The sequence below is a fragment of the Balaenoptera acutorostrata genome, chromosome 1 (assembly GCF_949987535.1).
Source record: "Balaenoptera acutorostrata chromosome 1, mBalAcu1.1, whole genome shotgun sequence".
Lineage (NCBI taxonomy): Eukaryota > Metazoa > Chordata > Mammalia > Artiodactyla > Balaenopteridae > Balaenoptera > Balaenoptera acutorostrata.
Window position 1 is genome coordinate 167,922,394 of NC_080064.1, and position 26,138 is coordinate 167,948,531.

The 26,138-nt window shown below is 38.0% G+C and overlaps 1 protein-coding gene across 1 annotated transcript in view; it reads left to right on the forward strand.

Annotated features, from left to right (window-relative positions):
* Positions 1-2,138: 2,138 nt before the first annotated feature.
* Positions 2,139-26,138, forward strand: part of LOC103003234 (kinesin-like protein KIF28P) — a 62,454-nt gene continuing 38,454 nt past the window's right edge. The window contains exons 1-6 of the mRNA XM_057530171.1: positions 2,139-2,204; positions 2,900-3,094; positions 7,261-7,464; positions 17,625-17,660; positions 21,794-22,018; positions 23,671-23,825. Of these exons, the coding sequence (XP_057386154.1) occupies positions 2,190-2,204; positions 2,900-3,094; positions 7,261-7,464; positions 17,625-17,660; positions 21,794-22,018; positions 23,671-23,825 (830 nt within the window). The 5' untranslated portion in view covers positions 2,139-2,189. The remainder of the gene's footprint in view (positions 2,205-2,899; positions 3,095-7,260; positions 7,465-17,624; positions 17,661-21,793; positions 22,019-23,670; positions 23,826-26,138) is intronic.

Sequence of the window (26,138 nt, forward strand, 5' to 3'; positions counted from 1 at the left end):
GTCTGTTTCAGTAGTTTGTGTCTAAGAATTTGTCCATTTCATCTAAATTATCTAATGTAATCAATTGTTTATACTGTTCCTTTATAATCCTTCCTTTAGTTCTTTAATCTGGTTTCCTTTAGTTCTGTGAATATATTTATAATTGTTACTTTAAGTATTTTTCTGATAACTCTAGCATCTGGTTACTTCTGTTGCCTGCTTTTTTTCCAATGTGTAGGTCTTACTTTCCTATTTCTTTGTATGCCTCACAGTTTTTTAGGGAAACTGGACATTTTAGATAATATATTGTAACAAGTCTGGGTACTGGTCCTCCCGCCCCTCTGTAGCTTGGTATTGTTATTTGCTTGTTTATTTGTTTAGTGATTGGCTGGATTATTTTACTTAAGTCTTATCTCCCACCAGGTTCTAGGTACTTTTGCTGTAAACTTCTTTGCCGCAAATATTTTCACCATATAACTAGTTGGCCATAGGGTAATTTTGCCATAAAAAAATAAAGTAATGAAAAAGAAAAGAGGAACATTAAAAGACTATTTCAAAATACAAAATATTTGATTGCATTTAAGTTATGTGTAGATTCTTAACAATACTGCACAAATAACTGATTTTATTTTGTGGCTTGTACCTAAAGCACTTATCTTTGAAGTCTTTCATTTATAGTATCATGCTTTTTTTTTTTTTTTGCTTGTTAATTAGTCTCTTCATTTGGCATTGAACTTTTTTCTTTTTCACTAAAATTTTTTCCTTCATTAAGACAGGTATCAGTTCCCAAACACTAGGATATGTATTTGTAACTGAGCTTTGGTGTGTTGTGAAAGCCTCTACATTGTTGTTTGTTCTTGGCATATTGTCACATGTCCCTTGATGGGTGTTCCAAAGTTCTCTGGGGAATGTTTCAACTCTGTGCCTTTGAGGCCCTCAGCTTTTTTCTTCTCTAACGTAGTGTGTTTCAAAATAAGAAAACAGGGACTTTCCTGGTGGCACAGTGGTTAAGACTACGCACTCCCAATTCAGGGGGCCTGGGTTTGATCCCCCGTCAGGGAACTAGATCCCACATGCATGCCACAACTAAGGGTTCACATGCCACAACTAAGGACCCCCCCCCACCACCGCAATGAAGGAGCCAGCAAGCCACAACTAAGGATCCCACCTGCCACAACTAAGACCCGGTGCAACGAAATAAATAATTTTTTTTTTAAAAGAGAAAATCAAAACCTAAAAAGGTGCGGGGAGCACAAAAAAAATTTTAAATACCTTATTAAAAAAAATAAGAAAACAACTCTTAGAACAAATAAATCATCATCACTGGCGGTTAAATCCGTCAGTAACATGGATAACAGGAAGAAATGCTAATGCATTTAAACCAATTGAAAGCAAACCGTCAACCAGTTAATTTTATCTGGCATGGCAGAATTGCTTTATGGCCAGTTAGTTATGCACCAAAAATGTTTGTGGTGAAAATGTGTGCAGCAAATATATTATGGCAAAGAAGCTTAATGGTGAAAATACCAAACACGCCCCCCAACCCCTACTTTTTTTGTTGCTCCTCAAGAAGACACAGCTTTGGGTATGCCCTGGTTACCCTGGGGTGGTAACAGTGTTTGTAGAGCTCCCTTTCCCTCTTAACCACACCAAGCTGCAAACTCCACTGATTGTTGATTGATTGCTGTGTTGTTTTCAACAATGACCTTGGGCATAAATTGCTCTACAAACTAATTCAATCAAATTCTGGTTCTTTTGAAAAGTTTAACTTCTGAGATCAGTGTTTGATATTTTTTTCAGTGTCCAGGTGGGTTCCTCCCCTGTAAACTAGAGGGCCTGTACTTTAACCTGTTCCTTGAATCTCCCAATTGCCTTTCATCACAGCCGCCTCTGTTCTTAAGAGTGCCCTTAGGGTTGAACTTCTCTAAGGGGGCAAATGAAGTCAGTTCCTTTGGGAAGAGATTAGGTGCTATCTGCCCAGGCAAGATCTCTAAACCAGGACTCTGGATTTGTGGGTGGGGACAACAGCAAGCTACTCTGTATGACACCCCTGCTCTAGAAGCCCAGCACTTGGTGAATGTGGAACAGCAGCCTGTGACCCTCTCAGCTTGTCTCTTTTGGTATAGAACCACTACCTCAGGAGCCAGGGCAATGGTGATCAACACCCCAGTATTCTCAGCATGCTGCAACCAAAGTAGAATCTCCGTTCCATGAGTGGAAACTGGGTAGGAGAATGAACTCTCACCTCTCACCTATACTTTCCTATACTTAGCCTCAGCCACAGGTAGATGGGGGCAGGGTGAGAAATGCTGATATTCTCCTCCTAGGAATAAATCCCTCCTACTGGAATCTGGGGAGAAAGGGAACCCTGTGTTCTTAGTTCCAGCAATCTGAAGTCATCTCTGCTTTGCTGAGCTGGCAATGGAGAGGGAAGGAATAGTCTTGCTTAAACAACACAGACTCTCCTTTCTTACCAAATTTTGATAGATTTTATTGAATAGATCTTTCTTCATTGGCTGTTTGCTTTTAGAACCATTTCCAGAGGCTTTAAATTTTTTCATTTTCATTTTTTTCATTAATAATTTTCAACAGTTTTGCTGGGGAGTGGGACAGTGGAGCTTCTTACATTGTCATGTTGGAAATGGATCTCTGATGCTATAGATTATGTTATTAGTATAGCTGAGTGTTAGATATGCTATTCTCAGAAATTTAATATGACTAGAGACAAGCCTTTTAAAATTTCTGAGGAAGTATAAGAGAAACTGTTGTCATAATAGCTGCTAAGAATAACATAATAGAGAACAAAATGAATAAATGATAAGTTATTGGCTTAATTTCTTACTAGATGTAAAGACCTGCAAAACAATCAGATGGCAGAAAAACTGTAATGATTGACTCTGAATTTGTAATTTGACTATAGAGAGAGAAGAATTCTGGGAGCAAATGTGTGATTTCCATGCATTCCAGGACCACTACCATTATACAAGACCCTAAGAATCCAGAATATACGAAGACATTTACGTTTGACCTGGCATATTGGTCTCACAATGGATTTCAAAAGGATAAAGATGGTGTGTTTATTTCAGCTGATCCTAGCAGTAAATTTGCAGGCCAGGTAAATTGCTTTAAAACAACTTCAATGGTAGTTTGTTTTTTTTTCAATAAAGTGTTAACAATATACTGGTACAATTATTTTAATGCAAGCATACTACAATATATGCTTCCATATGAGAGTTTGGTTTTAAATTTATTCCTTTTCATGTTAAACATGAGGTCCAAAAGTACAGCTATTGCCTAAATAAATATTTAGACACTCAAGTCAGTTATTTTCCAATGTACTGACATATTTTGAAAAAGGAATGTCAGTCAAGTCAATTATATTTCCTTCTCTGAGATAAGCAAAATTGCACGGCACTCAGCATTTGAGAACTTTGGTTTTATCATATGCCGTGCATTATTCAGCCTTAAAGTTGTTCACAATTTGCTGTAGGGAGACAGGCAAAACAGTGCATTCAAATGTTACAGTTTCTGTGATAACAGTATGTATGGGATACAATGGGGTACAAAGGAAAAGTGGTCATTTCAATCTGGACAGAGCTCATTAAGCTTCTTGAATCTGTGGGTTTGTGATTTCCATCAAATTTTTAAAAAATTTCAAACAAAATTTCTCCAAGTATTTTTGGTCTCTCCTATTCCTCTGTGACTCTAGTTACATGTATGCTTGAGATTGTCCCATAGGTCACTGAGGTTCTTTTTTTTTTCTTTCTTTTTTCTTTCTTTTTTAACATCTTTATTGGAGTATAATTGCTTTACAATGGTGTGTTAGTTTCTGCTTTATAACAAAGTGAATCAGTTATACATATACATATGTTCCCATAGCTCTTCCCTCTTGCATCTCCCTCCCTCCCACCCTCCCTATCCCACCCCTCTAAGTGGTCACAAAGCACCGAGCTGATCTCCCTGCACTATGCGGCTTCTTCCCACTAGCTATCTATTTTACGTTTGGTAGTGTATATACGTCCATGCCACTCTCTCCCTTTGTCACAGCTTACCCTTCCCCCTCCCATATCCTCAAGTCCATTCTCTAGTAGGTCTGTGTCTTTATTCCCGTCTTGCCCCTAGGTTCTTCATGACTTTTTTTTTTCTCTTAGATTCCATATATATGTGTTAGCATACGGTATTTGTTTTTCTCTTTGTGACTTACTTCACTCTGTATGACAGACTCTAGGTCCATCCACCTCACTACAAATAACTCAATTTCGTTTCTTTCTTTGGCTGAGTAATATTCCATTGTATATATGTGCCACATCTTCTTTATCCATTCATCTGTTGAGGTTCCCCTCAAAATTAAAAATGGAACTACCATGTGATCCAGCAATCCCACTTCTGAGTGTTTATCCAAAGAAAATGAAATCACTATCTTGGTAAGATATCTGCACCCCCATATTCATTGCAGTATTATTTACAATAGTCAAGACATGGAAACAACCTAAGTGTTCATCGACAGATGAATGGATAAAGAAAATGTATATATACATACATATACATACATACACAATGGAATATTATTCAGCCATAAAAAGAAGGAAATCCTGCCATTTGCAACACATGGATGGACCTTGGGGGCATTATGCCAAGTGAAATAAGTTGGACAGAAAAAGACAAATACTATATGATCTCACTTACATGTGGAATCTTTTTTAAAAATGAACTTTTAGATACTGAGAACAGATTGGTTGTTGCCAGAGGCAGAGGTTAATGTTGGGTGTCGGGTTTGAGGGGGGTGGGGGTGGGACACGGGTGAAATGGGTGAAGGTCATCAAAAGCTACAAACTCCCAGTAAGGTAAATAAGTCCTGGGGATGTAATGTACAGCATGGTGATATACAGACAGACCTCATTTTATTGTGCTTTGCTTTATTGCACTTTGCAGATACAGTGTTGTTATTGCGGGGGTTTTTTCTTTTTCTTTTCTTTCTTTCTTTCTTTCTTTCTTTTTAAAACAAATTGAAGTTTTGTGGCAATCCTGTATCAAGCAAGTCTATTGGTGCCATTTTTCCAACGTTGCTCACTCCGTGTCTCTGTGTCACAGTTTGGTAACTCTCCCAATATTTCAAATTTTTCTTTCTATTTCTCATGGTGATCTGTGATCAGTGATCTTTGATGTTACTATTGCAAAAAGATTATGAAGGCTCAGATGATGGTTAGCATTGTTGAGCAGTAAAATATTTCTAAATTATGATGTATACATTGTCTTTTTAGACATCATGCTATTGCACACTTAATAAATTACAGTGTAGTGTAAACACAACTTTTATATGCATTGGGAAAAACAAAAACTTTTTGTGACTCACTTTATTGCATTATTTGCTTTATTGTGATGGTTTGGAACTGAACCCACAGTATCTCTGAGGTATGCCTGTAGTTAACAATACAGTATTGTATATTTGAAAGTTGCTGAGAGAGTAGATCTTAAAAGTTCTCATCACAAGAAAAAAAATGGGGGGAATTCCCTTGCGGTCCAGTGGTTAGGACTCTGTGCTCTCACTGCTGAGGGCCCGGGTTCGATCCCTGGTCAGGGAACTAAGATCCCACAAGCCACACTGCATGGCCAAAAAATAAAAAAACAAACAAACAAAAACTCTGTGAACTAAATTTATTCTGGTAATCATTTCTCAATATATACATATATCAAATCATTATGCTGTACATTTGAAACTAGTATAATGTTATATGTCAATTCTCAGTTTTTTAAAAGATAGTTTTAAAAGACTGCAAAAACTGTGCTGTAAAGAGACTTGATTAACTTTGTCAACAGCTTTCCCTCTTATCCTCCCTATCTTTTGTTGACCACCTGTTAAGATACTGCAGAATTATAGCTTTACATACTGTAGTGTAGGAAAATGTTTCATATAGTTGATTATAGGATGAAGAATAGGAAGAAACTAGAAATGTAGCTCTGTGAATTCTTGGCTTACCTAATATGCAAATCACTGACATCCAAAAGAGATTTCAATGGAAAACTATACAGAAAACTCTACAGCTAATAAAATTTACAGAATGATTCTATTCTCTACGATTTTGTTTATTTAATAAAATTCTATATTGCTTGTTTGAAGTTTTCAATTCATAAAAATTGGCAATAAAAGCATTTCCCCCAAATCTCCAAATAGCACAGAGGAAAAAATGATAGCAAAACCAGTTACTTTACTAAGCTTAGTGAGCACTCCTTAGGTTCAGCTAATAGCTCCTAAGGTAGAGTGGATATCTATTACATAAATACATTTTTTCTGGTAAAAGTATGGTCTCAATGTTCTGGGAAACCACTGGCCAGATTCCACATTTTAAGCCTAGAGCTCCCCTAACACTTATAGTGTAATACTTTTTATTCCTTTCTCATGAGAAATGAGTAGTGTAAGAAAATTGGTTATTGCCTATTGTCCTTATATAAATCACACTACGTTGGTATGTGCATCTTTCTCAGAAATAAAAATTATATAAATTACACAAATGTATACATTGCAACAAATGGAGTGTATAATGCTTACTTACTATTTTATTGATATTAGAGAACAGAAAAGAATATATACTTTGAAACAGCCTCAAATAAGAGAATTATTCCTGGCTATGGCAATAACAGATAATATCTCTCATATTATAGATAACATAATAGATAATAATAGATAATCAGATGATAGATAATAAAAGCCAGACCGCATCTTCTCTTTCAAGCAATTGTGGGCACAAGCATCTGTGTCTGCCACTTAAAAAAAAAGGGTGCACGTGTATATGTGTGTGTTGGCTTCAGAACCACTAGGTCTTGTTAAAAAAGAAAGAAAGAAAGAAAGAGAAGGTTCAGGAGCAGCGAGTTAAAATTAGTGTAGGAATTTTGTGACGTTGTTTGGATTAAAGAATACAGAGAAAGTAGAAAACACTTTGACTGGTCTGTGTCCCTTGGTGCCTTGAAATTTTTGTCTAATTGATGAATTTTAAAGACCTAGCCCATGTTTTGTCAAGGCTATAAAATACTCAAATCCATTACTGACGAATACTGGCTAGTTGAATATCCATGGTGATTTGTGGTGATCAGCGTTTTCCAAACTGACAAATCCCTTTTTGGTTGCCAGCTTTATTTCACTGGTTCTAAGACAGCATCTGAGTTATATTTCAAGTAAGTCATATAATACTAATTAAGGTGGAACTCACTAAAGCCAGAATATTAGATTTTAAGAGTACTGTGAAAAGTCAGTGCTGAACTTGATGCCTGTGGTCTTCTTTCCAGAGAGATGTTTTCCACGATCTTGGCAGGGGAATTCTGGACAGTACCTGGCAAGGCTATAATACTACTCTCCTGGCTTATGGCCAAACTGGCTCTGGAAAAAGCTATTCCATGATTGGGTTTGGGGCAAACAAGGGTATCATTCCAAATGTGTGTGAAGAGCTATTTCAAGCAATTGAGAACCGGGAGAAAAATCAAGAATACCAGGTATGTATTATTATAGAATCCCTTATTTAAGGAATTTTTTTTTCATTTTGGAAATTCCCTGCCCCCAATGAAAGTTATCAGCATCTCTATTTTAGGATAATGTTAATTTTCCATACCAAAACCTTTACATGATTACAAAATCAAGTTGTAGCTAAATAAAATGTTGAATTGTTCTGGTTCTATGGAGGCAAACCCAAGGAGATATTTTTAAAAGGCATTTTGAGTACCATAGAAACAGGGATGCTGACAATAGCAAGGGATCATTGCTGAGGCTTATAACACAAAACCTTAGCTAACTCAAGTCTCTGGTTCCCTTTGCTCCCCTCTCCTACCAAGGTTGTGGGTGTGTTATCATCTTAATTAATTTATTTTTACTTCTAAATAAAGAATGTTATTTTGTTTCTTAATTATCCCAGCATAGTTTCTTACGTGCCCTAGCATAGAAGGCCCAAGAAGGTGAAAGAGCTGTGCCTGAAAGCTATAAGACACTGATGAAAGAAATTGATGAAAACACAGATAAATGGATGTACATCCTGTGTTCATGAACTGGATGAATTAATATTGTTAAAATGTCCATATTACCCAAAGCAATCTACTGATTCAATACAATCACTATCAAAATTCCGATGGCATATTTCACAGAAGTAGAACAATTCTAAAATTGGTATATAACCACAAAAGATCCCAAATAGCTAAAATAATCTTGAGAAAGAAGACCAAAGCTGGAAGCATCACACCCCCTGATTTCAAACTATACTACAGAACTATAATAATAAAAAAAAAGTATGGTACTGACACAAAAACAGGCACAGAGATCAATAGAACAGAACTGAGAGGCCAGAAATAAACACACACACATATGGATGATTAATTTATGACGAAGGAGCAAAGAACATGCAATGAGGAAAGGACAGTCTCTTCAATAAATGGTGTTGGGAAAACTGGACAGCCACATGCAAAAGAATGGAATTAGACCACTATATTACACTATACACAAAAATTTACTCAAAATGGATTAAAGACTTGAATGTAAGTTTTGAAACCATAAACGTCCTAGAAGAAAACATAGGCAGTAACCTCTATGAAATCGGTCTTAGCAATGTTTCTGTGGCTCTGACTCCAAAAGCAAGGGAAAGAAAAGCAAAAATAAACAAATGGGACTAATAAAACAAAAAACCTTCTGCACAGAGAAGGAAACCATCATTAAAATGAAAAAACAAATAAAAAGAAATGAAACTGAGTTATTTGTAATGAGATGGATGGACCTAGAGTCTGTCATACAGAGTGAAGTAAGCCAGAAGAGAAAAACAAATACCGTATGCTAACGCATATATATGAAATCTAAAAAAAAAAAAAAATAGTCATGAAGAACCTAGGGGCAAGACAGGAATAAAGACACAGACCTACTAGAGAATGGACTTGAAGATATGGGGAGGGGGAAGGGTAAGCTGTGACAAAGTGAGAGAGTGGCATAGACATACATAGACTCCCAAATGTAAAATAGATAGCTAGTGGGAAGCAGCAGCATAGCACAGGGATATCAGCTCAGTGCTTTGTGATGACCTAGAGGGGTGGGATAGGAGGATGGGAGGGAGGCTCAAGAGGGAAGGGTTATGGGGACATATGTATGCATATGGCTGATTCACTTTGGTGTACAACAGAAACTAACACAGTATTGTGAAGCAATTATACTCCAATAAAGATCTATTTTAAAAAAATGAAAAGGCAACCGACTGAATGGGAGAAGATATTTGCAAATCATATATCCAATAAGAGGTTAATATCCAAAGTATATAAAGAACTTATACAACTCAACAGCAAAAAAAAAACCCCAAAAAAACCCTATTTAAAAATGGGCAGAAGACCTGAAAAGGCACTTCCAAAGAAGATATACAGATGAGCAACAGGGACATGAAAAGATGTTCAACGTCACTAATTATTAGGGAAAAGAAACTCAAAACCACAATGAGAAATTGTTACCAAAAGTGGGGTACAGCTGCTCACTGCTCAAAAGCCAACAAAGGGGCAAGGTTGGTGGAAAGGAAAGTTTGCTTTATATTTCAGAGGCTGGCAACCTGTGGGGGAGGGTGGACTCCTGTCCAAAGGCCAACTGCCGCCAACAGTCAGTGGGCAAGAGCTTTTACAGAGAAAGGAGAGAGGGGGCTACATGTAGAAACAGTAGTGTCAGCTCTGACATCTTGAAATTGGTCGTGTGGTGATCTGATCAGCATCATCTTGATTGTTTTAAGTATGGTTAATCTTCAGTTCCAGGGTCGGTTTGTTCCCATTTTTTTGAGGCCAGTTCTCAGAATTGTGGCAGCTTTTGTCATGGCTACAGTCTGGTCATCATGCAGTTAACTTCTTCCACCTGGTGGAGTTTTTTTAGTATGTATAAGACAGCTCAAAGGATATGGCTCAGAATATTATCTACAGCCCTTGGAGAGGAACTAAATATCCTTGACTATGCTTAATGGCCATCTGTATGTCTTCTTTAGAGAAATGTCTATTTAGGTCTTCTGCCCATTTTTTGATTGGGTTTTTTGTTTTTTTAATATTGAGCTGCATGAGCTGTTTATATATGTTGGAGGTTAATCCTTTGTCCATTGATTTGTTGGCAAATATTTTCTCCCATTCTGAGGGTTGTCTTTTCATCTTGTTTATAGTTTATTTTGCAGTGCAAAAGCTTTTAAGTTTCATTAGGTCCCATTTGTTTATTTTTGTTTTTATTTCCATTACTCTAGCAGGTGGGTCAAAAAAGATCTTCCTGTGATTTATGTCAGAGTGTTCTTCCTATGTTTTCCTCTAAGAGTTTTACAGTCTTACATTTAGGTCTTTAATTCATTTTGAGATTATTTTTGTGTATGGTGTTAGGAAGTGTTCCAATTTCATTCTTTTACATGTGGCTGTCCAGTTTTCCCAGCACCACTTATTGAAGAGACTGTCTTTTCTCCATTGTATATCCTTGCCTCCTTTGTCATAGATTAGTTCACTGTAGGTGTGTGGGTTTATCTCTGGGCTTTCTATCATGTTCCATTGATCTCTATTTCTGTTTTTGGGCCAGTACCATATTGTCTTGATTACTGTAGCTTTGTAGTATAGTCTGAAGTCAGGGAGTCTGATTCCTCCAGCTCCGTTTTTTTCCCTCAAGATTTCTTTGGCTATTCGGGGTCTTTTGTGTCTCCATACAAATTTTAAGAATTTTGTTCTAGTTCTGTAAAAAATGCCACTGGTAATGTGATAGGGATTACACTGAATCTGTAGATTGCTTTGGGTAGTATAGTCATCTTCACAATATTGATTCTTCCAATCCAAGAACATGGTATATCACTCCATCTGTTTGTGTCATATTTGATTTCTTTCATCAGAGTCTTATCGTTTTCTGAGTACAGGCCTTTTACTTCCTTAGGTAAGTTTATTCCTAGGTATTTTATTCTTTTTGTTGCAATGGTGAATGGGATTGTTTCTTTAATTTCTCTTTCTGATCTATCGTTGTTAGTGTATAGGAATGCAAGAGATTTCTGTGCATTAATTTTGTATCCTGCAACTTTACCAGATTCACTGATTAGCTCTAGTAGTTTTCTGGTGGCATCTTTAGGATTCTCTATGTAGAGTATCATGTCACCTGCAAACAGTGACAGTTTTACTTCTTCTTTTCTAATTTATATTCCTTTTATTTCTTTCTCTTCTCTGATTACCGTGGCTAGGACTTCCAAAACTATGTTGAATAATAGGGGCGAGAGTGGACATCCTTGTCTTGTTCCTGATCTTAGAGGAAATGTTTTCAGTTTTTCACCATTGAGAATGATGTTTACTGTGGGTTTGTCGTATATGGCCTTTATTATGTTGAGGTAGTTTCCCTCTATGCCCACTTTCTGGAGAGTTTTTACCACAAATGGGTAAAACGTTTGTCAAAAGCTTTTTCTGCATGTATTGAGATGATCATATGGTTTTTCTCCTTCAATTTGTTAATATGGTGTATCACATTGATTGATTTGCAAATATTGAAGAATCTTTGCATCCCTGGGATAAATCCCACTTGATCATGGTGTATGATCCTTTTAATGTGTTGTTGGATTCTGTTTGCTAGTATTTTGTTGAGGATTTTTGCATCTATATCTATCAGTGATATTGGTCTGTAATTTTCTCTTTTTTTTTAGCATCTTTGGTTTTGGTATCAGGGTGATGGTGACCTTGTAGAATGAGTTTGGGAGTGTTCCTTCCTCTGCAATTTTTTGGAAGAGTTTGAGAAGGTGTTAGCTCTTCTCTAAATGCTTGATAGAATTCACCTGTGAAGCCGTCTGGTCCTGGACTTTTGTTTGTTGGAAGATTTTTAATCACAGTTTCAATTTCTTTACTTGTGATTGGTCTGTTCATGTTTTCTATTTCTTCCTGGTTCAGTCTTGGAAGGTTATACCTTTCTAAGAATTTGTCCATTTCTTCCAGGTTGTCCATTTTATTGGCATAGAGTTGCTTGTAGTAGTCTCTTAGGATGCTTTGTATTTCTGTGGTGTCTGTTGTAACTTCTCTTTTTTCATTTCTAATTTTAGAGTCCTCTCCCTCTTTTTCTTGATGAGTCTGGCTAAAGGTTTATCAATTTTGTTTATCTTTTCAAAGAACTAGCTTTTAGTTTTATTGATCTTTGCTACTGTTTTCTTTGTTTCTATTTCATTTATTTCTGCTCTGATCTTTAGGACTTCTTTCCTTGTACTAACTTTTGATTATGTTTGTTCTTCTTTCTCTAGTTTCTTTAGGTGTAAGGTTAGATAGTTTATTTGAGATTTTTCTTGTTTCTTGAGGTAGGATTGTATTGCTATAAACTTCCCTTTTAGAACTACTTTTGTTGCATCCCGTAGGTTTTGGATCATTGTGTTTTCATTGTCATTTGTCTCTAGGTAATTTTTGATATCCTCTTTGATTCTTCAGTGATCTCTTGGTTATTTAGTAACATATTGTTTAGCCTCCATGTGTTTGTGGTTTTTATGGGGGTTTTTCCCTGTAATTGATTTCTAATCTCATAGTGTTGTGGTTGGAAAAGGTGCTTGAGATGATTTCAATTTTCTTAAATTTACTGAGGCTTGATTTGTGACCCAAGGTGTGATCCATCCTGGAGAATGTTCCATGAGCACTTGAGAAGAAAGTGTATTCTGTTGTTTTGGGATGGAATGTCCTAAAAATATCAATTAAGTCCATCTTGTTTAATGTATCATTTAAGGCTTGTGTTTCCTTATTTATTTTCATTTTGGATGATCTGTCCATTGGTGAAAGTGGGTTGTTAAAGTCCCCTGCTATTACTGTGTTACTGTCGATTTCCCCTTTTATGGCTGTTAGCATTTGCCTTATGTACTGAGGTGCTCCTATGTTGGGTGCATAAATATTTACAATTGTTATATCTTCTTCTTGGATTGATCCCTTGATCATTATGTAGTGTCCTTCTTTGTCTCTTGTAATAGTTTTTATTTTAAAGTCTATTTTATCTGATATGAGTATTGCTACTCCAGCATTCTTTTGATTTCCTTTTGCATGGAGTATCTTTTTCTATCCCCTCACTTTCAGTCTGTATGTGTGCCTAGGTCTGAAGTAGGTCTCTTGTAGACAGCATATATATGGATCTTGTTTTTGTATCCATTCAGCAAGCCTGTGTCTTTTGGTGGGAGCATTTAATCCATTCACATTTAAGGTAATTATTAGTATGTATGTTCCTATTACCATTTTCTTAATTGTTTTGGGTTTGTGTCTGTAGGTCCTTTTCTTCTCTTGTGTTTCCCACTTAGAGAAGTTCCTCTAGCATTTGTTGTAGAGCTGGTTTGGTGGTGCTGAATTCTCTTAACTTTTGCTTGTCTGTAAAGCTTTTGATTTCTCCATCGAATCTGAATGAGATCCTTGCCTGGTAGAGTATTCTTGGTTGTAGGTTCTTCCCTTTCACCACTTTAAGTATATCATGCCACTCTCTTCTGGTATGTAGAGTTTCTGCTGAGAAATCAGCTGTTAACCTTATGTGAGTTCTCTCGTGTGTTGTCATTTTTCCCTTGTTGCTTTTAACAATTTTTCTTTGTCTTTAATATTTGTCTATTTGATTACTATGTGTCTCAGCATGTTTCTCCTTGGGTTTATCATGCCTGGGAGTCTGTGCTTCCTGGACTTGGGTGGCTATTTCCTTTCCCATGTTAGGGAAATTTTCAACTATAATCTCTTCAAATATTTTCTCGGGTCCTTCCTCTCTCTCTTCTCCTTCTGGGAACCCTATAATGTGAATGTTGGTGCATTTAATGTTGTCCCAGAAGTCTCATAGGCTGTCTTCATTTCTTTTCATTCTTTCTTCTTTATTCTATTCTGTGGCAGTGAATTCCACCATTCCGTCTTCTAGGTCACTTATCCGTTCTTTTGCCTCAGTTATTCTGCTATTGATTTCCTTCTAGTGTATTTTTCATTCAGTTGTATTGTTCATCTCTGTTTGTTCTTTCGTCTAGGTGTTTGTTCTTTAATTCTTCTAAGTCTTTGTTAAACATTTCTTGCATCTTCTCAATCTTTGCCTCCATTCTTTTTCCGAGGTCCTGGATCATCTTCACTCTCATTTTTCTGAATTCTATTTCTGGAAGGTTGCCTATCTCCACTTCATTTAGTTGTTTTTCTGGGGTTTTATCTTGTTCCTTCCCCTGGTACATAGTCCTCTGCCTTTTCATTTTGTCTATCTTTCTGTGAATGTAATTTTTGTTCCACAGGCTGCAGGATTGTAGTTCTTCTTCTTCTGTCTGCCCTCTGGTGGATGAGGCTGTCTAAGAGGCTTGTGCAAGTTTCCTGATGAGAGGGACTGGTGGTGGGTAGAGCTGGGTGTTGCTCTGGTAGGCAGAGCCCAGTAAAACTTTGCTTGTCTGCTGATGGGTGGGGTGGCCTGAGGCGACCCAGCACTGGAGGCTACAGGCTCTTTGCTGGGGCTAATGGTGGACTCCAGGAGGGCTCATGCCAAGGAGTATTTCCCAGAGCTTCTGCTGTCAGTGTCCTTGTCCCTGCTATGAGCCACAGCCACCCCCAGCCTCTCCAGGAGACCCTCCAACACTAGCAGGTAGGTCTGGTTCAGTCTCCTATGGGGTCACTGCTCCTTCCCCCTGGGTCCTGATGTGCACACTACTTTGTGTGTGCCCTCCAAGAGTGGAGTCTCTGTTTCCCCCAGTCCTGTTGAAGTCCTGCAATCAAATCCCACTAGCCTTCAAAGTCTGATTCTCTGGGAATTCCTCCTCCCATTGCCAGACACCCAGGTTGGGAAACCTGACATGGGGCTCAGAATCTTCACTCCAGTGGGTAGACTTCTGTGGTATAATTGTTCTCCAGTTTGTGAGTCACCCACCCAGTGGTTATGGGATTTGATTTTATTGTGCTTGCACCCCTCCTACCATCTCATTGCAGCTTCTCCTTTGACTTTGGATGTGGGGTATCTTTTTTGGTGATTTCCAGTGTCTTCCTCTCGATGATTGTTCAGCAGTTAATTGTGATTTCGGTGCTCTCACAAGAGGGAGTGAGAGCATGTCCTTCTACTCCGCCATCTTGAACCAATCCTAGACTGCTTTCTTTTGTTTCTGCATTATCTCACTTCTCTGATTAAACTTATTATTTGACTAAACTTTTTCCACACACAAAAGGCAAGATGAAGACATAGTGGGCAATGACCATAGGGTCCTGCTGCATTTCAATGCCACCTTGCACCTGTTAGAATGGCTATCATCAAAAATGACAAGAGATAGGGAATTCCCTGGTGGTCTAGTGGTTAAGATGCAGGCTTCCAGTGCCATGGGCCCGGGTTTGATCCCTGGTTGGGGAACTAGGATCCCTCAAGCTGTGTGGCATGGCCAGAAAAAACAAACAAACAAACAAAAATAATGACAAGAGATAAGTGTTAGTGAGGAAGTGGAGAAAAGGGAACACTTGTGACTATTGGTGGGACTTTAAATTGGTACAGTCACTATGGAAAAGAGAATGGAGATTCCTCAGAAAACTAAAAAAGAACTACCATATGATCCAGCAATTCCACTCCTGGATATTTATCCAGAAACAATGAAAACAACAATTCATAAAGATACATGCACCCCAAATTGCATAGCAGCATTATTTACAATAGCCAAGATATGGATGCAACTTAAATGTCCATCAAGGATGAATGCATAAAGAAGATGTGGGCATATATATATATAAAATAATGAAATCCTGCCATTTGCGACAACATGGATGGACCTTGAAGGCATTACAGATGGAGAAAGACAAATACTATATGATTTCACTCATATGTGTAATCTAAAAAAACATGGTCTAATCCTTGACCATTTTTTAAATTTTAGTTCTTCTCTGTTAGTTCTTCTTTTAGTTTCTCCCCTTGTGGTTTGATGATTTTCTTTAGTGGTATGCTTGTGTCCCTTTCTCTCTAGTTTTTGTGTGTCTATTGTAGGTTTTTGACTTGTGGTTATCATGGGGTTCATATATCTTAACCTATATCTACTTGTTTGAAACTGGTGGTCATTTAAGTTCAAACATATTCTAAAATCTACATTTTTTCCTCCCTTCCCCTATGTTTTGTGTTTGTGATGTCATATTTTATATCTTCATGCTTACCCCTTCACTGTTTATTATAATTATAGTTTATTTTACAATTTTTTGGTCTTTTAATCTTCATACTAGTTTATTTAAGTTGTTGATCCATAGCCTTTACTATATATTTGCCTTTACTAGTGAGATTTTTCCTTTCCTATAGATTCTTAGTTGTTGTGGCCTTTTCTTTTCCACTTAGAGAAGGCCTTTTAACATTTCTTTTAGGGTCGATTTGGTATTGATAAACTCTTTTAGTTTTTGCTTATTTGGGAAGTTCTGGAGATGAAGGAGCTAGGGCCAGAGCCAGGTCTGACCTGGGGCTTCTCAGTGGCTGTCACTGCCCCATAGGGGGCAGGGTCGAGCCTCAAGTTACTGGAGCAGAAGCCTTTAGGGTTGGGTGGAAGCTGGCTTTTAAGTGTGTGCTCTTCCCCCTCCCAGCACCTTCACCCCAGAGGGCAGCAGTGCTGGGGCAATAGGGGCTGGAGCAGGTGCGTGACTCTGGCTGGGGCATGCCAGGGCAGTTGCAGGAAACTGGCCAGAGTCCCATGCAGTTTTAATCTGCTTTCTCTGCCTTGTTTCTGGAGTAAGCAAGTGTGTGCACACTCTTCATGAGTGGAGTCTAGGTTTCTTACAGCCCTCTCTCGGTCTCACTGGTTTTCAAACCAGCGAGGGGGACTCATCCTCCCGGTGTCAGACCCCAGGGCTGGGTTGCCCACTGTGTGTTCAAACCTCTCACTCCCCAGGAGGATCTCCAAGCCTGTGTAATACCTCTCCTCTTCTGTGTCCCTCCCAGGGGCACAGGTCCCGACTTGATTGCTTCTCTTCCCTTCCATCCCGATTCTGTGTGGATCTTTCTTATAGCCTTGGTTTTGTAAGCATCCTTCTGCTGGTTTCCAATCAGTTTTCAGTGAGAATTGCTCCACGGGTAGACGTATTTTTGACGTGTTAACGAGGGGAAGTGAGCTTAGCGTTCTCCTGTGCTGCCATCTTGATCTCCCCTCCCATTTGTTCATCTTAAAATGTGATGCTCTCTGAAGCTGGTTGGAAGCTCTGGGGAGGTAAGGTTTGACTGGCAGGACTCACTACAGGGTGACTAACAGACAAGCCAGCTTTTCATGGGTGGGGGATTGTGGTGGCAAAATGTCAGTATATTAGAGCCTTTTCTCTAGACTATAGTCATTCAGATTCCTCCAATCTCCTGTTTAAGAGGTGTAAGCTTGGCTAGCATTACTCCAAAAGCACAGTAGGGTAAAGACCAATCTTTTTCTCTGCATATGTTCAGATCAGAGAGTGAGCAATAAAGAACAACCTTTTTCTCTTCACAATTGAGACTGAAACACACACACACACAGGCACACACACATGCAATGTTTTGTATCTGTTTTTAATTTATATGAAGAACTTCCTCCATATCATTAAAATTATTTGAGAATCTCCTATTGCTTGTGAAAAAGAGCTTTACTATATTTAATATTTAGCTTTTTCCTTTGTTGTACATTTGTCTAGTTTCCATAGTACTGTTTTTTTTTTTCAAAGATGACTGTTTCAAGAGAATCTTAATTTACTTTATGCCCTTTTTTATACAGGTTACATTCAGCATGCTGGAAATTTACAATGAACAGGTAACTGTGATTATATTTTCTGACACACAAATCTGACTGACTCTCTGCAGCTTAATAAATATCAGAGGCTCCCCCTCACCTATCCTACAGATAAAGTCAAAACTCTTTAGCCCTAACTATTCAGCCCTAACCTACCTCATTTTAGGTAGGTTCCACTTCATTTTATGTCCTTGTATCTCCATACATTCTATTCTTCAGCCACATAGAACTATTCTTCCTTTCCAGAATATGTCATTCTTTCCTACATCTATCTTCCCCTACCTGGAATACCCTTCCTGCTTTCTCCGGCCTTAAAGAAACTACTAAACTTCAAATCCAGCTCAGATGTCAGCTCCTCTATACATCCTAAGGCTTCAGTCAGTCTGGCTTCAGTACAGTGGTCGGCAAACTTTATCTTCAAAGTCCAGACAGTAAATATTTTAGGCTTTGAGGGCCATAAAGTCTCTGTCACCACTACTGTATTCTGCCCTCAGAGCACAAAAGCAGCCACAGAGGATATGTAAGTGAGTGGACATGGCTGCATACCAATAAACCTTTGTTTACAGACACTGAAGCTTGAATTTCACCTAATTTTCACGTCACAAAATATTTTTCTTTTGATTTTTTCAGCCATTTAAAAATGTGAAGAACATTCTTACCTCAATGATCATACAAAAACAAGTGGAGGGCCGAATTTGGCCCATGGGCCATAGTTTGCCTGATCATAGTTAGAACCTGGTTTCAAATCCCAGCTCTCTCATTTACTAGCTTTGTGACTTTGGGATATCACTTTATCTCAGAGCTCAGTTTGCTTATTTATAAAGTAGAGAATTTAAAATAAGACACTACACTTTGAGATGCACTGAATCTTAAATTTCTAACGTAGTGCTTATCAAACACTAGACATTGAGCAACCTTTCCTCTTTGTGCTTATATCATACTGTAAAATTTTATTTACATATTTGTATCTCCAGAACAGATAATTGCACCTTTCTATTGGCAATACTTAGTATAATACTTGGTTTAGAATGGATGCCCCTAAGGTTTGCTGAATGGGTAAATTGACAGAGGTATCTATAATTGTAAGTTTCTTAAGGGTAGTTTCATACTCCAAGATTTCTTGTGTAACCCCAAGCACTATCCCAAAGCCTTGCACTTAATCATTACTAAATAAATATTACTGAAGGAATAAACCTGTCAGTGTTTTTCTCTTTATATTAAGGAGAGAAAATATCCAATTTTTTTCTCATATGCTTCCATGAGCCATTTATCACTGTTGAAGGTTGATAGTAAATTCAAATGGGTTATTATGTTAAGGTCACAGATTCAGTTTCTATTTCTTTCAAGTTGTTGGGCTTGGGAGACAGTATAGCTCCTTTATTTCATACCAATAACTTCAGGAGGACAACTTTACTTCCCTTATTACAAAGTTCTTGTGAAAGGAACAGGGGGGAAATGGCATCACACTGTGGGTCCCTTACTGATACCTATTAATGAGGATAATCTCTCTGGAGTTCTCTTTTCTTATCTCTAAAATAAGGACATTGGGCTTCCCTGGTGGCGCAGTGGTTGAGAATCTGCCTGCTAATGCAGGAGACACGGGTTCGAGCCCTGGTCTGGGAAGATCCCACATGCCACGGAGCAGCTGGGCCCGTGAGCCACAACTACTGAGCCTGCGCGTCTGGAGCCTGTGCCCCGCAACGGGAGGGGCCGCGATAGTGAGAGGCCTGCGCACCGCGATGAAGAGCGGTCCCCGCGCCGCGATGAAGAGTGGCCCCCACTTGCCGCAACTAGAGAAAGCCCTCGCACGAACCGAAGACCCAACACAGCCAAAAATAAAAATAAATAAATAAATAAATAAAGTAGCTATTAAAAAAAAAATGCTAAAATAAGGACATTGGACATCCTAAATACTTCTTCATGTCTCACCTTCTATGAGTCTTTGGTATTTTTCCAGCAGTACTTCAACAAAGGGACATTTATTAGATACTTTTCCTGTTTCAGACATCATACTAGACTCTGAGAATGAATAAAACCTAAGACATGATTCCTGCCATGGAGAAGTTTCGTAGAAGATATAACATCCACTGCAAATAGTAATAAAATATATTACATATGCTGCATGAATGGTGAAAAGAAAGGCATAGAAGAGAGAGAATTAATACTGCCTGGGATTGTTGGTGTTGTTTGTCAACAGAGTTAGACTGGGCCTTGAAAGATATTTATGAGTTTGGTGAGGCAGTAGGAGGGCTGGGGGGCACTTTAGGCAGGAGGATTCATATTTAATAAGTCCAGGGATACGTGAAAGCACATGGCGTTTAAGGGAACAGTGAGGGTCCTGTGTAGCCAGAGCTGGAAGCATGTGGGGAGGTGAGAACAGGGAAGCATCCGGAGATGGAGCTAAACATCAGTTGCTAAAAGGCAAAGGCTCTTTGTCTGGGAGGCAATGGAGAGTCTGTGAAGGGTTCTAAACAGGGAAATAAGAGAATCAGACTGGGGTTTTAGAAGATTTCTCTAGCGGCAAAGTCATATTTGAAGGAGTGCCAGGTAGAGACAGACTTAGGAGAGTTCACAAGAGCTGAGGTGAGTGAGGAAGTTCTCGTGATAACCATCGATTCAATCTCCAGGTACAACCTGGAGGATCCGGTACCAGGATCTGCCCTTGTCTCTGGGCACTTCCATATTCCATTTAGATAAACCTACTTACCTTTTTTCTAGTAAGCCTTCTTCAGACACATCTTCAGCCTTAGATGCCGCTTCCTACAATTTATAATCACTCAGTGGAAGTTATAGAAAAGGCTTCCTATCTAAGGCAGAGTTGCCTCCGTTCTGATGTCTTCTTATCTCTGGCCTTTTTGTCCACTGTCCTAATTTGCTTTCCTGAATTCAATCTGTGATCTTGCTTTGACTCTAGGACTTAAAGCTACAGAATACTTGGGGAGATCTTAGAGACCATTTTATCCATCGCTCTTCTCTTATGAGGAGAAAACTGGGAATGTAAGAGACTTTCCAAAGCTCTCACACTTTGGAGGCAGAACCAAAACTAAGAACCCAGGTCAGATTCCCAGCCCAGATCTCCCTGCATCGTATAACACCAACTACCTGCTGTAGGGGCTCTGGCTCTACCAGGCTCCCATAGCTCGACCTACTGTGCCTTGGCAGAAGTGGCTTTTTTGGGGGAGAGACAACATTGACTTTCACCTAAGACCATGGTCTAAGTGTGACATCACACAAATCTCCAATAATAAGAAGAAGATCCAAAGAATTACCCACAGTCTCTTGTTAGGTTTGGCTGTAGCAAATACTGTTTGGGTTAAATAAGTTTCCCTTGGAAGTAGATATTCACAGTGGTGGCATTTGTTGCAGCATGATTTAATCTAGGCAGAACATTAGGTACTTTGAATGTTACTAACTTTTAACTATTTTAAGTTTCATTTATCACTGTTCTCAGGAAAGTAAGACTTCATTACTTTGTAATACAAAATTTGTGATAATTCAGAAAGAGGCTGGGATCATTATTTTTATATTATTCACAAAGGAGTTGTGAAACAACTACAAGAGTTAACAAGATTGCTAGGAGAATGTTTAGGATAATCCGAGAACAATGTTTTCAAGCACAAAAGCTTTAGAGTCACCTGTGTAAAGTCAGACAACTGTAGATACCGACTAAAATGTTTTTTCATGCTACAAAAGCAGTTCTGCCAATACTCCATATTCAGTGTATTAAACATTACTTGTTAGCTTAGCTTCAGTTACACTATCCTCTCCACAAGCAGTCACTGAGTTCCTACCACATGTCAGGAACCATGTTAGGATTTACTGTCCTAGTAAAGAAACATGCCCTGCCCTCAGGGACCTCGCAGTCTTGTTGAAGTGCTCTAGGTACTTGAACATAATAAAACTGAATTTCTAAAGAAAAATATGCTTCTGATTTCACTAATTACAACAGGTTTCCATATTTTCTTGCTTGTCATTTCTCTATTCCTTACTTATTTAAATTATGAGGTGGTCTGGTACCTACAGAACTTAAACATTTATTCATTCATCCAATACATATTTACTGAGCACTTAATATATTCTAGGGGCTGTGACGGTGAAATAAACAAAAATCTTTGCATTCCTGAATTTTGCATTATTTATTCTTTTTTCCACAGGTAAGAGATTTGCTGTCCAAAACCAAGAAACCTGGAGGGCTAAAAGTAAGGGAAGACCAACAACTGGGCTTTTATGTGGATGGTCTAAAGTCAGTGCCTTGTGAGAACTATGCCCAGATTGAAAGACTGATGGAACAAGGAACAAAAATAAGGACCACAGCTTCGACCAACATGAATGCCAGCAGCAGCCGGTCTCACATGGTCATCACCATTCAGTTCAAGCAGGTGAGATTCAAGTGGATGCCATTGTCCCCACCTCCCTCCAAAGGGGTCCAGGGAAAGGTTCCCAGTAGCATTATGGGCTGGTGAGGCCCATTCCATATTATGGAATCTTTTTAGATTTGATCTATGGATTAAGGTGGCTCTTTCCAAACATAGACTATAGGGTCAGGAGCAGGAGAAAGTGAGGCACTTGTCTTCTTGCCTCCCTCCCCCGACATCCATGCCCCCCAACCCCAGCCTAAGTGAGCCTGTTACTAACAGAGGGGTGGCAGTAAGACCTACCAGATCCCAGAAATGCCCCTGGGACTAAAGACTGCTTTCCCTCAAGTAAATTCCATGCTCTGGGAAACAGGTTTTGACCCCCAAGGTGATCAAACTGTGGAGATATGAGAGTGGGTCTGTGGTTTGTCATGGAGAATTCTACTAGTAGGCCTTGTGTGCATCACCAATATAATAATGCCCAACTTTCAGATCCATGAGCCTAGGGGACCACCAGATACTGAAGTGTCTTTCTGACATTTGGAAGTACAAAGATAAAGTCTTTGAAATCAGGTAATCCATGTAACGCCCCACTAACTAGAATCTTTGATAAACTAGAGCACACTTTTCTCCTCCATTCACCTTGGTGGATATCACCGAGTGATCTCTACAATTATGGACAATTTGATTCAGACATGGTTATTCACAAAGCCTGGTTAAACATTTAGCTACAATTTTACCACCTCCATCCCCTAAGCCACAGCACTAGTAATAGACAAAATAGTAATAAATAAAGATTGTCCTGCTCTAACCAGGAATAGTGGAAAAACACTAGACCATGTATGACTGTTTACCAGCTCTGAAACTTTGGGAAGTAACTTACCTTTCCTAAGTCTCAGTTTCTTGTTCTGTAAAAATGAGATGAATAGTTATCCTCATAGGAATGCTGAGACGTTTAAATAGCATTCTGCATTTTAAAGAACCTTGTAAACTTTTAAATATTATTCACTTAATTTTACAATGTTACTGCAATTCATAAACTTTAAATATGGTTTGCCTTGCTATTCTTTAAACTTGATATTTTAGAGGCAAGAGACAAAATTAACTGGAAAAGAATGATTTTACTCTGTTTATTGGTGTCAGTAACAATATTAACACCTATTAATGTATGCCAGACATGGTTAGAACCATTACATCTATTATCTTTTACCCTCATAACATCCCAATAACATGTTATTCATCCCTATTTTACAACTGAGAAAGTTGAAACTCTGAAAAGTTAAATCATTTGTTCACAGTTACATGACAGAAAGGGAATCTGTAGTGTTCTTTCTATTACGTGACTACGCCATCCTGAACAGTTACTTATTTTGCAGATTTCACAGTAGATTTAAAATACTTATTGATCACAGAAATACTAGGGCAATAATTGGTATCTAATATATCGTTGGAAGTAGCTTTGCAGAATTGGGAAGGGGCAACTGAGACATTTGAGCCTAGTAATATTATTGTAAAATGTCATTATAAAGAGGATGGCATTTTAACTTGCAAATTTTATTACATCTTTTTTGAGTGTGAAATACAATTAGAAAAAATATTTTAGAATGTGAAATAGATTGTCTCCTTGTGTAGTCTGCTATCACTCTAATAGCATGACCTGTGTTGCTTTCCTACAGGTTTTCCTAGACAGAGACCTCAGCAAACAATCCAGTATTAATTTGGTGGATTTAGCTGGAAGTGAAAGGCAGAAATCTTCAGGATCTGAAGGTGATAGACTGAAGGAAGGATCACGAGTTAACTTAAGTTTAACCAATTTAGGAAATGTTATCAGGTAAATAATCAGTGAATAGGTATTTATTTGTGCCATAAAAATAAACTCAAATATCAAAATTTAGATTAATCATGACCCTTGGTTCATGACCCACTATCATCATTGGTTCATTCCTGGCCCTCCTGTAGATTTTATTCTAAACTAATTAATTGCTTTTAAATGAAATAACACACACTAATAAAACCACCACCCAACCCAAGAAACAGTTGATATTCCTCTCCTATTCTCCCCTTGGAGGTAACCACCATATTGAATTTTATGTTTATCTCCCTCCCTCCCTACTTCCTTCCCTCTTTCTTTCTTTTATCATTTCTTGTTTTATCGCTTGTGCACATTATTATTTATTAGTAGCACTGATTTTTGAATTTTATAAAAGGATAAAATATTATATTGCTTTCTGGATCTTGCATTGTTAAGGTTACTTAGGTATAAATTACATATAGTAAAGTGCACAAATCTTAAATGTTCAGCTCAATGGATTTTTATATATGTATATATCTATGTAATTACCACCTAGATTGAGTTTTCTGAGTTTTGGATATTGTCTTTTACATCTGGCTTCATTCACTAAGGATCGTGTCTATGAGACTAATCCATGCTGTTTCACTTAGCAATTATTAATTGTTTTTCATTGCTATGCAGTTTTCCATTGTAGGAATATACCACTATTTATCCATTCTCCTCTTGTATGGGCATTTAGTTTGTTTCCAGGTTTTGACTATTATGAATAAAGTTGCTATCAACGTTCCTGCACATGTACTTAGGGGAAAATAATTATTCATTCCTCTTAAGTACATACCCAGGAGTAGAGTTTGCTTTTAGATTCAACATTATTAACAATATCTATCCATGTTATGTGTGGCTCTGGTTAATTTATTTTCTGTTCTTTTACTAAACGTTCTGTGTATGAGATTCATCCATGTTGTTACAGTAGTAGTTGTTACTTCTTTTTCATTATTGTGTAGTATTCCATTGTGGGAATATGCCAAAATTTATTCCTTCATTCTCATGTTAATTGGCATTTTGGTTGTTTCCAGGTTTTTGTTTGTTTTTTTGCTATTACAAACAGTACTACTATGAACATTCTTGTACAAATCACTGGGTATCAATATTTCAAAGTTTTTTTGGTATAGACAAAGAATTGAAATTTTGGGGTTTTATATATAAGGTGTGTGAATACCTTATTTTTCGAGATGGTGACAAATTGTTCTCCAAAGTAGTTGGACCAATTTATATTCCCAGCAGCAATGTATAACATATCCCACTGATCCACAACTTTTCTAAGGCTTGGTATTGTCAAATTTCTTGATATTTACCAATTAAGTGGGTATAAACATATTTTACTATGGTCTTGATTGCATTGGTTACTAACAAGCTTGAACATCATTTGATTTGCTTATTAGCAATATGTTTCCTCTCAAAATACCTGGCCTTATGTTTTTCCGATTATTCTATTGAGTTATTGTCTTTTTGATTGATCTGCAGACTTTTTTTTTTTTTTTAATTTATGGTTGTGTTGGGTCTTCGTTTCTGTGCGAGGGCTTTCTCTAGTTGCGGCAAGTGGGGGCCACTCTTCATCGTGGTGCGCAGACCTCTCACTATGGCAGCCTCTCTTGTTGCGGAGCACAGGCCCCAGATGCGCAGGCTCAGTAACTGTGGCTCACGGGCCTAGTTGCTCCATGGCATGTGGGATCTTCCCAGACCAGGGCTCGAACCCGTGTCCCCTGCATTGGCAGGCAGATTCTCAACCACTGCGCCACCAGGGAAGCCCTGCAGACATTTTAAACTATTTTTATTACCCTTTTCTCAGGTATATGTATTGTAAATATCTTCTCCCAGTCAGTAGCTTGACTTTTCACTTTTTTAAAGGTGTCTATTGTTGAGCAGAAGTTATTGCTTACGTTTTGCATTTTTCCATTTTCTTTGTCTTGTTTAAGAAAATTTATACTTAAGTTCCTATCCATCTGGAGTTGGTGTGTAGTAGTGTAAAGTGGGCATCCTTTTTGTTATTTTTTTCCTTATAGATTACCAATTTTTTCAGATCATTTGCTAAATAGCCTCTCCTTTCCCCAGTGATCTTCTATGCTACTTCTGTTATATGTCAAAATTCAGTATATGCTTACTGTTCCTTGGCTCTTTAATCTGTTCATCAACATCTAAATATAATACACACTTTATCCTATTCCTGGATAATATGAGTATCTCCATCTTACATATGCTATTGTTGATATATATTTTAATTCTATTCTTCTTTAACCCCAAAAGACATTATCATTACTATCTTATACACTTAGTGTTCATTCACATTTATTC